Here is an 11,691-nt window from a genome sequence, read left to right as displayed (position 1 = left end):
TGGCCACAACTCTACATGCATTAGTAGCTATGACTAGAAGTTATAACTTTTCGAACAGCTACATGGTTACTTGCTGTTGGGCGAAAACTTCCTATTTAACATTAGCTTGCTAGTTTCATTGCACATAGGGGTGTAATCATTACTCCAAACAGTTCAAAAATGTTCTGTTTTGCAACACAAACTAGTGTTTTTATTGGACAGATTCAGGTAGGTCCCTTCCTCTTTGCTAAACCTGGACCCAGAAAGACTCACAGCTGTAATAGCTGCCAAAGGTAATTCTAACATGTATTAACTCAGGTGTGTGAATACTTATGTCAATTAGATATTTCGGTATTTCATTCTCAATAAATTTGCAAACATTTCTACAAACATGTTTTCACTTTGTCATTATGGGATATTGCGTGTAAATTGGTGAGAATCTATTTCATCCATTTTTTTAAATTCAAGCTGTGACACAACAAAGTGTGTAACACGTTAAGAGGTGTAAATACTTTCTGAAGACAATGTAAATGTATAATCGTATGGAAATGTCATTTAATGGAAGGCCTATAGGTATTGTTTGCATCGTAGTGAATGACACTGTTTATTCCCAGTAGTCGTGCTGGTTTGATAGTAATTTATCTCGTTGCAAGGTTGGACTCTTGGTCAGGCAGTTTTCATTACACTTTAGTGGATAACTACGTGTCTAAGTTATGCGTTTCTTTCGGACAGTAATTCTGTTAAAGTGTTTTTCATACTGCTGCTGCCGTCCCTGTGCTTCTGCCCTCTCACACTGTCATTTGTAATTGGCTTAATTTAACACTACAATGACCTGTTTTCCAATTCTCTAAAACAGGCTTCAGGATTTCATGGAATAAGTGCTCCTGGAGCCGCCCTCAGAAGCCCCTAATCAGAATGCTTCAGTTAGCATTCAGAGCTTACTGTTGCCTGTTGTCAAGAGTGGGTGGCATGCTTCCTGGTAGATTGAGCAAGGTATTTAAGCTCCATACTTGACAAACGGCTGATGAAACTGCATAACATTACCAAGCAGGCAGAGACTTCTTAAGTGGAAGGATATGGTCACTTCAGGCATCAAAGCCAAGCTACAGGCAGGGGGTAGAATACCTCCAATCCTCCAATTAGGAAAACCAAAATGTCAAGTAAGCCCAATAAACACATTTTGGGTCTAAGAATGGGACATGAAAGTTAGTTGCAAAATATTATTGCTGTATAATTGAAGAGTTTTTTTTATGTCAATTGTCTCAATTTGCTTGTTACCCTCTTCAAGACTCTTCATGTCTTATGTTCCCCAGCAAATCAACAATATTGACTTGTTATTCTGCATATATTTTACCATAGCTGTGAACACATCAGGTAGTGCTAGGAATACAATAAAAGAACATTTAACAATAAGGAGGAATGATTCTAGATTTATTTTGGAATAGAAAAGAAAACAAGAGGCTGATGGAATATAAATATAAACATTTATATATTTGTAAGCTTTGTAATGACTGTCAATGCATGGCTACATACAAAGTAAAGGACTACAAAACGTAAAACAAATGTTGATTTAACTTTAGAAAGTAACATTTTAAATCACCTGACAGATACACTGATATATCACTGCTACAATAAGTCTACATCTTCTTCCCCAGTGTTAATCCTGCCACCGTTTGGTAAAAGGAGCATATCAGTGACTAGCAGTGACTGTATACACTGAAATACAAACTAAAACACCCTCTGGGGTCATGAAAGCCTGCCCCAAGCCCTGCATTTGTGGGCCTCAACACACATTCTTCATACACTCTTTTCCCCAAAATCATGCTGCAGCCACGGCATCTGTAGTCATGCTGAAGTTATGGAATAAGTGAATAACCAGAGATCGTATAGCCCAGCAGAATACACATTCCCAAATGTTTGCATGTGTGTTGATTAGTACAGTACAACAGTTCTGTTTTTATCGGTTCTGCTTTTAAGTTATCTTGCATCTACGCATGAATTGAAAACTGTGCAGTGTCTATACACATTAACAAACATAGAAACCATTTTTGTGACAGATGTTTTTCTACATGGACAAAATGAAACAATGTTTAGCATATTCATACTCAAATGTCAATACCAACCAATTAATGCAAATATAAATATCCTTTACTTCCAGTCAGATATGTTTTTTTTATATATATTTTTTTTCTTATTTAATAAGAGCCTTACAAAAATAACAGGAACAAGATATACATATCATTTGAATGTGCATAAAATAGTCGATCAGCTTATGTGACTAAAATGTACATGACAACACCAGGAAGTGTCTAACTCATGTACTTTCCAGAGATGCTTTGACACTTGACAAAGACAGGGTCCACAGAAGCCACTTTGGCAGCCATAAAAGAAGAAATACAATGGAGGACTGCTGTCAGATTGCCAAACTCCAGCTCCTGCAATGGAAAGAAAAACCCGGAATACAAATTGTGAGAAATATTCTTAACAGTTTGCATAATATTTACATAATGTTTGCATACATTAAAATGTCACAATTACTTTTGTAACAAATAGCCACTCATCCTAATAACAATAACAACAACAACAGCCTTTACTTGTTCCCCACATGGAATTTACCAGAAATATTTTTGTTCTATATATTGATGAGGTAGCAAAAGCCAATTTGAATATATCTACAGTATTCAAAACATTCTTCTCCCTATCAATACCATTTTAAGTGGAACTGACAGCATTTTATCAACATGGAATCTTATTCAAATCTGCTCCTATACACCCTCAGAAAGAATATGACTGCTTTTAAAAAATATATATTTTTACATTTTCTGACCAGCAAGCATTTAGACATGGTCATTATTCAGTTTTCATAAATTCATAGAATGTTTGGGAATGATGTACAGTAGAGAAAGGCATTTGTGAAAATTCTCTGGAAAGCGGCCTTGCGTTTTGGACAATTAATAGACAGTGCAGTACATACAACCTAATCAAAACATCTCTCCTCCAGGACCGGAGTCTACGCAGACGGTGGCACCATAGCCAAACAGAGCTACAGTAGGCCTTTATGCAAACAAGCCATTTGCCACAAGGGCCTGACATCATTAACTTATAACTGGACTGGAGGTTTACAGGCAGGTGCAACAGCGCAACTTTAAATCTTTATAAAGCATTCTCCAAAAGCCATAAAATACACCTGAATGGATGTCTGCAAATATGTCAATCAAACGGGAGTCCTCTTACAGCCCTATTGATTAAACAACCATGAAAATATAGGTTCTCTCTCCCTCAATTATGCACATCAACAACAAGATCAACATATAATGCTAGCCAGAGTGAGGTGAGCTAAAACATCTAACGAGGGAACATCAGATAAACCCTCTCAAACAAACATTTTCAGCGAGTTGTCCCGTTACAATTGCACTGATAAACGATGGGTCCTTCTGCAGCTTGCCTGCAAATGCACTATTGACAGTGGACGGTCTGGCCGAGGAGTAGGGTTGATATGAGGCTGGCTGAAGTTGGCTAGCTTGCTAACTACTTCCAGACACCTGACTCTGACCATTTTTAAATCACCCTAGGCTGTTTACATGTTAGTGACTAACTGAGCTGTTGGAAACTATTTCATTACTGTTTTTACCAACTGCGTTTACTGACACCGGTCATATTGAGCTGGTGTTGCCCCTCATCAACTGCTCTCTGGCACACTCTGAAATCAGAGTACAAAACCAGAGTGAATTGACGAACACAAGAGATATGCAAACTGGATAACAGTCGTTCAAGTTCAGCATAGCTAGCTAGCTAGAAAAGCAAGTCATATGTCTTGCTAGCTAACCAAATGACACCGGCATCTTTAGTTGTAGCCACCGAAAAACGAAATGAGGGGAACAAGTCAGTCACTCAACCACTCCTCAAATGTCATGACATCCTCCTAGCAGCTAGCTAACGTTAGGCTCTGTGTTTTTTAGCTTGCTACATAAATAGATAGGCTAGGCTATTAGCCACGTTTTGACTGACTTGTGATCATTGCACTTGCTAGTTTGACTGTATTGACATTCCAAGCCTTAGTTACGTTTGTCAGTTTTTGTCCAGAATATTTAGTCATTGAAACTGAAACAGTGCATCCTGAATGGAGGCAGAAAGCAATGTACCAGATCAGCTGTGATTTACAACCTGATAGCAATATTTGTTGGGTTACCAAGAAATGTATTGGTGAATTATATTAATCATGCATTGAACTGCATCCATCTATTCTGCCAACAATATTTTTTTTATTTATTTAACTTGGCAAGTCAGTTAAGAACAAATTCTTATATACAATGACAGCCTACGAACAGTGGGTTAACTGCCTTGTTCAGGGGCAGAATAACAGTTTTACCTTGTCAGCTCAGGGACTCGATCTAGCAACCTTTTGGTTACTGGCCCAACGCTCTAACCACTAGGCTACCTGCCGCCCTGATGCCTTACTGTACGTCATAGAATTGAGTGAAATATAACCTATTTAATAAAACCTCTTATAAAGTTGTTTTTGTAGCATAAACTGGACATTTGATATTTTTTGATTATTTTGATTTTCTGTTTGTTTCATATCTGCAAAGTCGTTAAAACGCTGTCAGTTCCATTTTAATATGTGACCACAGTATTCTAACATTTTGCCGTCTATCAATACTATTGTAATATGTGACCACAGTATTGAAACATTCTGACATCTATCAATACTCTCTTCAGAGAGGCCAATGCAATGGAAGTTGAGTTGATGTCATATGCAGCGTCACCTTCATCTCTATCTGTTTGTTTTCAGCATTCTTGAAGAGGAGTTTCACCCTTGTTTTCCCATCATCAGAGGAGCCTTTCAGTTGAGAGAATTTGTATCTCCATAATATATTCTACAGGGGATAACATTGAAGAATATAGTAAGGGTTCATTATTTTGACCAATCGGTAAACAGAAGGAATTAACCAGTCTAGCATGGACAATATCCCCTTACTGTATAGCCTGTTGAACTTTCATTTAGAATAGTGAATGAACAATGACTCACCTTTGAGGAGCTCTCAGAACAAGTGAAGCCAGATGCAAAGTCTATGGTCAAACACAGTACTTTACCCTGGCTGCTGCACATGTAGGTCTTTGACTGTTGAGAGACAGAGCTTTATTTAGAGAACAATCACACATTTCAACACAGACTGTATATTACTTCAGGAAAAGAGAATAAATATGTCAGTCTATTTTAAACATCTCATACTAAAACGTTTCATTCTGGAAATCAGAGGGTATCTGAAGATGGGGTTACTGAACAAAAGTTGAAATAATGTGCATTTTCATTGTGTTTCTAGTGAGGGGCATCTTAGGTGGGTGGTTTACAAAGGGAGCAATTAGGATTCTGTTAATGTATTCTGGGTGAAAGCTTAGGAACTGCTGTCAGGGTCAGAGTATAGTCTATGGTTTATTGTGAAATGAATGACATCCAAGAAAATGCTTTGAATAATTACAGAATTGGACACCCACCCACTCAAGGGTTCAACAAACAGCATTTTTTTTTTTATCATGCATTGCTGAAATAGGCTATCCATTTATTTAGTCCTGGTATTGTTACAGTAGTGTTCAATCCACTATGCTGGGTAGAAATTTTGATTGTGTCATTTGAGAATAATTCTGAACTAGTTCTGCATTGTTAGTCATAGTTTGGCTGTACTGATCGTACCAACTCGATATGAAATGCAAGAACAAAATAAAATATATCTGTGGCTACCTCGTAGCCTTCCATTTACTGCCCTAACATGAACAACCAAATGTGTGACACAATGCTTTTCACAGTCTTATTGAAAGCAGTGATGTGTGAGGACCCACTGGGCAAAAAAAAACTAAACTGGTTGAATCAACCTCATTTCCCACGTCATTTCAACGAGAATAAAATCTGTGATGTTGAATCAACCTGGAAAACTGATTGGATTTGCAAAAAGTAATCACCATTAGGGCATTTCCTTATTTATTTTTTTTCACCCAATTTTTTATCTAAATCCAATGACATGGTGAAATGTTTTGTTGATTTCACGTTGAAGTCACATGAGTTGATAACTCAACCAACTGTATATCCAAATTAGACATTGAACTGTCATCTGTGCCCAATGTAGCTCATACTGGAACTAATGCTTGTGGCTCTGTGTTGTGGCTCTGTGTTGTGACTCTGTGAAGCATCGCTATCCTTCATGGTTCAGTTCTTCAGCTAATGAAGGCCACACAAACAGAATTTAACCAGTATAAAGACAGCAGGAGGCTGCTTAGTGACCAGTCTAAAGACAGCAGGAGGCTGCTTAGTGACCAGTATAAAGACACCAGGAGGCTCCTTAGTGACCAGTCTAAAGACACCAGGAGGCTGCTTAGTGACCAGTATAAAGACACCAGGAGGCTCCTTAGTGACCAGTCTAAAGACACCAGGAGGCTTCTTAGTGACCAGTCTAAAGACACCAGGAGGCTGCTTAGTGACCAGTATAAAGACACCAGGAGGCTTCTTAGTGACCAGTATAAAGACACCAGGAGGCTTCTTAGTGACCAGTCTAAAGACACCAGGAGGCTTCTTAGTGACCAGTCTAAAGACACCAGGAGGCTCCTTAGTGACCAGTCTAAAGACACCAGGAGGCTGCTTAGTGACCAGTATAAAGACAGCAGGAGGCTCCTTAGTGACCAGTCTAAAGACACCAGGAGGCTCCTTAGTGACCAGTATAAAGACAGCAGGAGGCTCCTTAGAGACCAGTCTAAAGACACCAGGAGGCTCCTTAGTGACCAGTATAAAGACACCAGGAGGCTGCTTAGTGACCAGTATAAAGACACCAGGAGGCTGCTTAGTGACCAGTCTAAAGACACCAGGAGGCTCCTTAGTGACCAGTATAAAGACACCAGGAGGCTGCTTAGTGACCAGTCTAAAGACACCAGGAGGCTCCTTAGTGACCAGTCTAAAGACACCAGGAGGCTTCTTAGTGACCAGTCTAAAGACACCAGGAGGCTGCTTAGTGACCAGTCTAAAGACACCAGGAGGCTTCTTAGTGACCAGTCTAAAGACACCAGGAGGCTTCTTAGTGACCAGTCTAAAGACACCAGGAGGCTTCTTAGTGACCAGTCTAAAGACACCAGGAGGCTCCTTAGTGACCAGTATAAAGACAGCAGGAGGCTCCTTAGTGACCAGTCTAAAGACACCAGGAGGCTCCTTAGTGACCAGTATAAAGACAGCAGGAGGCTCCTTAGAGACCAGTCTAAAGACACCAGGAGGCTCCTTAGTGACCAGTCTAAAGACACCAGGAGGCTCCTTAGTGACCAGTCTAAAGACACCAGGAGGCTCCTTAGTGACCAGTCTAAAGACACCAGGAGGCTCCTTAGTGACCAGTATAAAGACAGCAGGAGGCTCCTTAGAGACCAGTCTAAAGACACCAGGAGGCTCCTTAGTGACCAGTCTAAAGACACCAGGAGGCTCCTTAGTGACCAGTCTAAAGACACCAGGAGGCTCCTTAGTGACCAGCCTAAAGACACCAGGAGGCTCCTTAGTGACCAGTATAAAGACACCAGGAGGCTTCTTAGTGACCAGTCTAAAGACACCAGGAGGCTCCTTAGTGACCAGTCTAAAGACACCAGGAGGCTCCTTAGTGACCAGTCTAAAGACACCAGGAGGCTCCTTAGTGACCAGTATAAAGACAGCAGGAGGCTCCTTAGTGACCAGTATAAAGACACCAGGAGGCTCCTTAGTGACCAGTCTAAAGACACCAGGAGGCTCCTTAGTGACCAGTATAAAGACACCAGGAGGCTTCTTAGTGACCAGTCTAAAGACACCAGGAGGCTCCTTAGTGACCAGTCTAAAGACACCAGGAGGCTCCTTAGTGACCAGTCTAAAGACACCAGGAGGCTCCTTAGTGACCAGTCTAAAGACACCAGGAGGCTCCTTAGTGACCAGTCTAAAGACACCAGGAGGCTCCTTAGTGACCAGTCTAAAGACACCAGGAGGCTGCTTAGTGACCAGTATAAAGACAGCAGGAGGCTCCTTAGTGACCAGTCTAAAGACACCGGGAGGCTCCTTAGTGACCAGTCTAAAGACACCGGGAGGCTCCTTAGTGACCAGTCTAAAGACACCAGGAGGCTCCTTAGAGACCAGTATAAAGACACCGGGAGGCTCCTTAGTGACCAGTCTAAAGACACCAGGAGGCTGCTTAGTGACCAGTCTAAAGACACCAGGAGGCTCCTTAGTGACCAGTATAAAGACACCAGGAGGCTCCTTAGTGACCAGTCTAAAGACACCAGGAGGCTTCTTAGTGACCAGTATAAAGACACCAGGAGGCTCCTTAGTGACCAGTGTAAAGACACCAGGAGGCTCCTTAGTGACCAGTCTAAAGACACCAGGAGGCTTCTTAGTGACCAGTCTAAAGACACCAGGAGGCTCCTTAGTGACCAGTCTAAAGACACCAGGAGGCTCCTTAGTGACCAGTCTAAAGACACCAGGAGGCTCCTTAGTGACCAGTATAAAGACACCAGGAGGCTTCTTAGTGACCAGTCTAAAGACACCAGGAGGCTCCTTAGTGACCAGTCTAAAGACACCAGGAGGCTTCTTAGTGACCAGTATAAAGACACCAGGAGGCTGCTTAGTGACCAGTATAAAGACACCAGGAGGCTCCTTAGTGACCAGTCTAAAGACACCAGGAGGCTCCTTAGTGACCAGTCTAAAGACACCAGGAGGCTCCTTAGTGACCAGTCTAAAGACACCAGGAGGCTCCTTAGTGACCAGTATAAAGACACCAGGAGGCTCCTTAGTGACCAGTCTAAAGACACCAGGAGGCTGCTTAGTGACCAGTATAAAGACACCAGGAGGCTGCTTAGTGACCAGTCTAAAGACACCAGGAGGCTCCTTAGTGACCAGTATAAAGACACCAGGAGGCTTCTTAGTGACCAGTATAAAGACACCGGGAGGCTCCTTAGTGACCAGTCTAAAGACACCAGGAGGCTGCTTAGTGACCAGTCTAAAGACACCAGGAGGCTGCTTAGTGACCAGTCTAAAGACACCAGGAGGCTCCTTAGTGACCAGTATAAAGACACCAGGAGGCTCCTTAGTGACCAGTCTAAAGACACCAGGAGGCTGCTTAGTGACCAGTCTAAAGACACCAGGAGGCTGCTTAGTGACCAGTCTAAAGACACCAGGAGGCTGCTTAGTGACCAGTCTAAAGACACCAGGAGGCTCCTTAGTGACCAGTATAAAGACACCAGGAGGCTCCTTAGTGACCAGTCTAAAGACACCAGGAGGCTGCTTAGTGACCAGTGTAAAGACACCGGGAGGCTTCTTAGTGACCAGTCTAAAGACACCAGGAGGCTCCTTAGTGACCAGTATAAAGACACCAGGAGGCTCCTTAGTGACCAGTCTAAAGACACCAGGAGGCTTCTTAGTGACCAGTATAAAGACACCAGGAGGCTCCTTAGTGACCAGTGTAAAGACACCAGGAGGCTCCTTAGTGACCAGTCTAAAGACACCAGGAGGCTTCTTAGTGACCAGTCTAAAGACACCAGGAGGCTCCTTAGTGACCAGTCTAAAGACACCAGGAGGCTCCTTAGTGACCAGTATAAAGACACCAGGAGGCTCCTTAGTGACCAGTCTAAAGACACCAGGAGGCTGCTTAGTGACCAGTATAAAGACACCAGGAGGCTTCTTAGTGACCAGTCTAAAGACACCGGGAGGCTTCTTAGTGACCAGTATAAAGACACCAGGAGGCTGCTTAGTGACCAGTCTAAAGACACCAGGAGGCTCCTTAGTGACCAGTATAAAGACACCAGGAGGCTTCTTAGTGACCAGTGTAAAGACACCAGGAGGCTGCTTAGTGACCAGTATAAAGACACCAGGAGGCTTCTTAGTGACCAGTCTAAAGACACCGGGAGGCTTCTTAGTGACCAGTATAAAGACACCAGGATGCCTACTTCTCCTTAGTGTTTCAGACACTTTTTCTTGTGAGTTTCAGGTACTGCTTGTTCCCCCCATCTCATGAGGCTGGTGGGAGCCTGCTGTTTTTAATCATTTACTACAGTGAGTAGTGAATGCAGTGGGACTCTACAGCCCCAGAGTGTCCTGATGTTAAAAAAAAAAAAAAAGATTCTCCAACCTGAAATTGAGTTGCCATGAAAAGAAACCTGCATGAGGACAGATTTACTTAGTCACGTTGTGTGAGAGGTTGCTGTAACATGGTAAATAGAGACTACACATTGCTAATTGGAGACTTTCCACAACAGGGATTGGGATAATACGACATGCAGTGGTTTCAGAAAATTTCCATACCACAGTTACGGTTAGCGCTGTGGTTCTACTCTACATTATACAGTGAATAAATAAATAGTATGACCCTGTCCAAGTTTGATGTGAAAACACCAACACCTAGCCCCATACAAAATAAAATGAGTAAAACTGAGGGACAAACAGTCCAGTTAGGTTTGTCCTCACTAATGTTTATTTCAAGTTTATTTAAAGCAGGATAATGTTCAGACTAGGCTCACTGTATCAGCTGTTAACACCTCAGGATAATGTTCAGACTAGGCTCACTGTATCAGCTGTTAACACCTCAGGATAATGTTCAGACTAGGCTCACTGTATCAGCTGTTAACACCTCAGGATAATGTTCAGACTAGGCTCACTGTATCAGCTGTTAACACCTCAGGATAATGTTCACACTAGGCTCCCTCAGAGAATACAGATCGTCTATTTGTTTCTATGGAGACATGGACAACAATACTTGATCATTTTGGAGATTTAACTTGTCCCCCTATGTCCTTCGTAGTGTAAAAAAAATAAAACACTATTTGTATTTATTATGGATCCCCATTAGTTCCTGCCAAGGCAGCAGCCATTAGTTCCCCATTAGTTCCTGCCAAGGCAGCAGCTACTCTTCCTGGGGTCCAGCAAAATGAAGGCAGTTACAGTGCCTTCAGAAAGTATTCAGACTCCTTCACTTTTTCCACATTTTGGTTGTGTTTACAGCCATAATTTGAAATTGATTACATTTAGATTTTGTGTCACTGTTTACATTTTTACACATTCATTAAAAATTAAAAGCTGACATGTCTTGAATCAATAAGTATTCAACCCCTTTGTTATGGGAAGCCTGAACGAGTTCAGGAGTAAAAATTGCTTAACTTTTTAAGGTATGGGGGCAGTATTTTCATTTTCGGATGAAAAGCGTGCCCAGAGTAAACTGCCTAATACTTGGGCCCAGAGTCAAATATTTGCATATTATTAGTAGATTTGGATAGAAAACACTCTGAAGTTTTATAAAACCTTTTGAATGATGTCTGTGAGTATAACAAAACTCATATGGCAGGCAAAAACCTGGGAAAAATCCAACCAGGAAGTGGGAAATCTGAGAATTGTAGTTCTTCTTTTGAATCCCTATCGAAACTACAGTGTCTGTGGGGTCATGTTGCACTCCCTAAGGCTTCCATTGGCTGTCAACAGCTTTTAGAAATGTGTTTCATCCTTCTCCTGTTACTGGGCAGAAAATAGGAGCTCAGTCAATGAGTGGACTGCCTGAGACCAGTGAGTTGTTTACTGCGCGGGCACATTTGGCGCGCCGCTCCTTCTTTTTACTCTGTAATGAATACGCTATTGTCCGGTTGGAATATTATCGACGTTTTATATTAAAAAGACCCTAAGGATTGATTGTAAACAACGTTTGACATGTTTCTACCAACGATAATGGAACTATTTGA

At 41.8% G+C, this 11,691-nt stretch overlaps 1 protein-coding gene across 1 annotated transcript in view; it reads right to left on the bottom strand.

Annotated features, from left to right (window-relative positions):
* Positions 1 to 1,446: 1,446 nt before the first annotated feature.
* LOC106606698 (gamma-2-syntrophin) overlaps positions 1,447 to 11,691 on the bottom strand; it is an 84,341-nt gene continuing 74,096 nt past the window's right edge. Inside the window, exons 15-17 of the mRNA XM_045694316.1 lie at positions 5,009 to 5,101; positions 4,746 to 4,856; positions 1,447 to 2,414 (exon numbers count right to left, since the gene is read on the bottom strand). Of these exons, the coding sequence (XP_045550272.1) occupies positions 2,289 to 2,414; positions 4,746 to 4,856; positions 5,009 to 5,101 (330 nt within the window). The 3' untranslated portion in view covers positions 1,447 to 2,288. The remainder of the gene's footprint in view (positions 2,415 to 4,745; positions 4,857 to 5,008; positions 5,102 to 11,691) is intronic.

The sequence above is a fragment of the Salmo salar genome, chromosome ssa01 (genome assembly GCF_905237065.1).
Source record: "Salmo salar chromosome ssa01, Ssal_v3.1, whole genome shotgun sequence".
Classification (NCBI taxonomy): domain Eukaryota; kingdom Metazoa; phylum Chordata; class Actinopteri; order Salmoniformes; family Salmonidae; genus Salmo; species Salmo salar.
The sequence above is the reverse complement of the archived record's forward strand: the minus strand, read 5'-3'. Positions and strand labels throughout refer to the sequence as shown.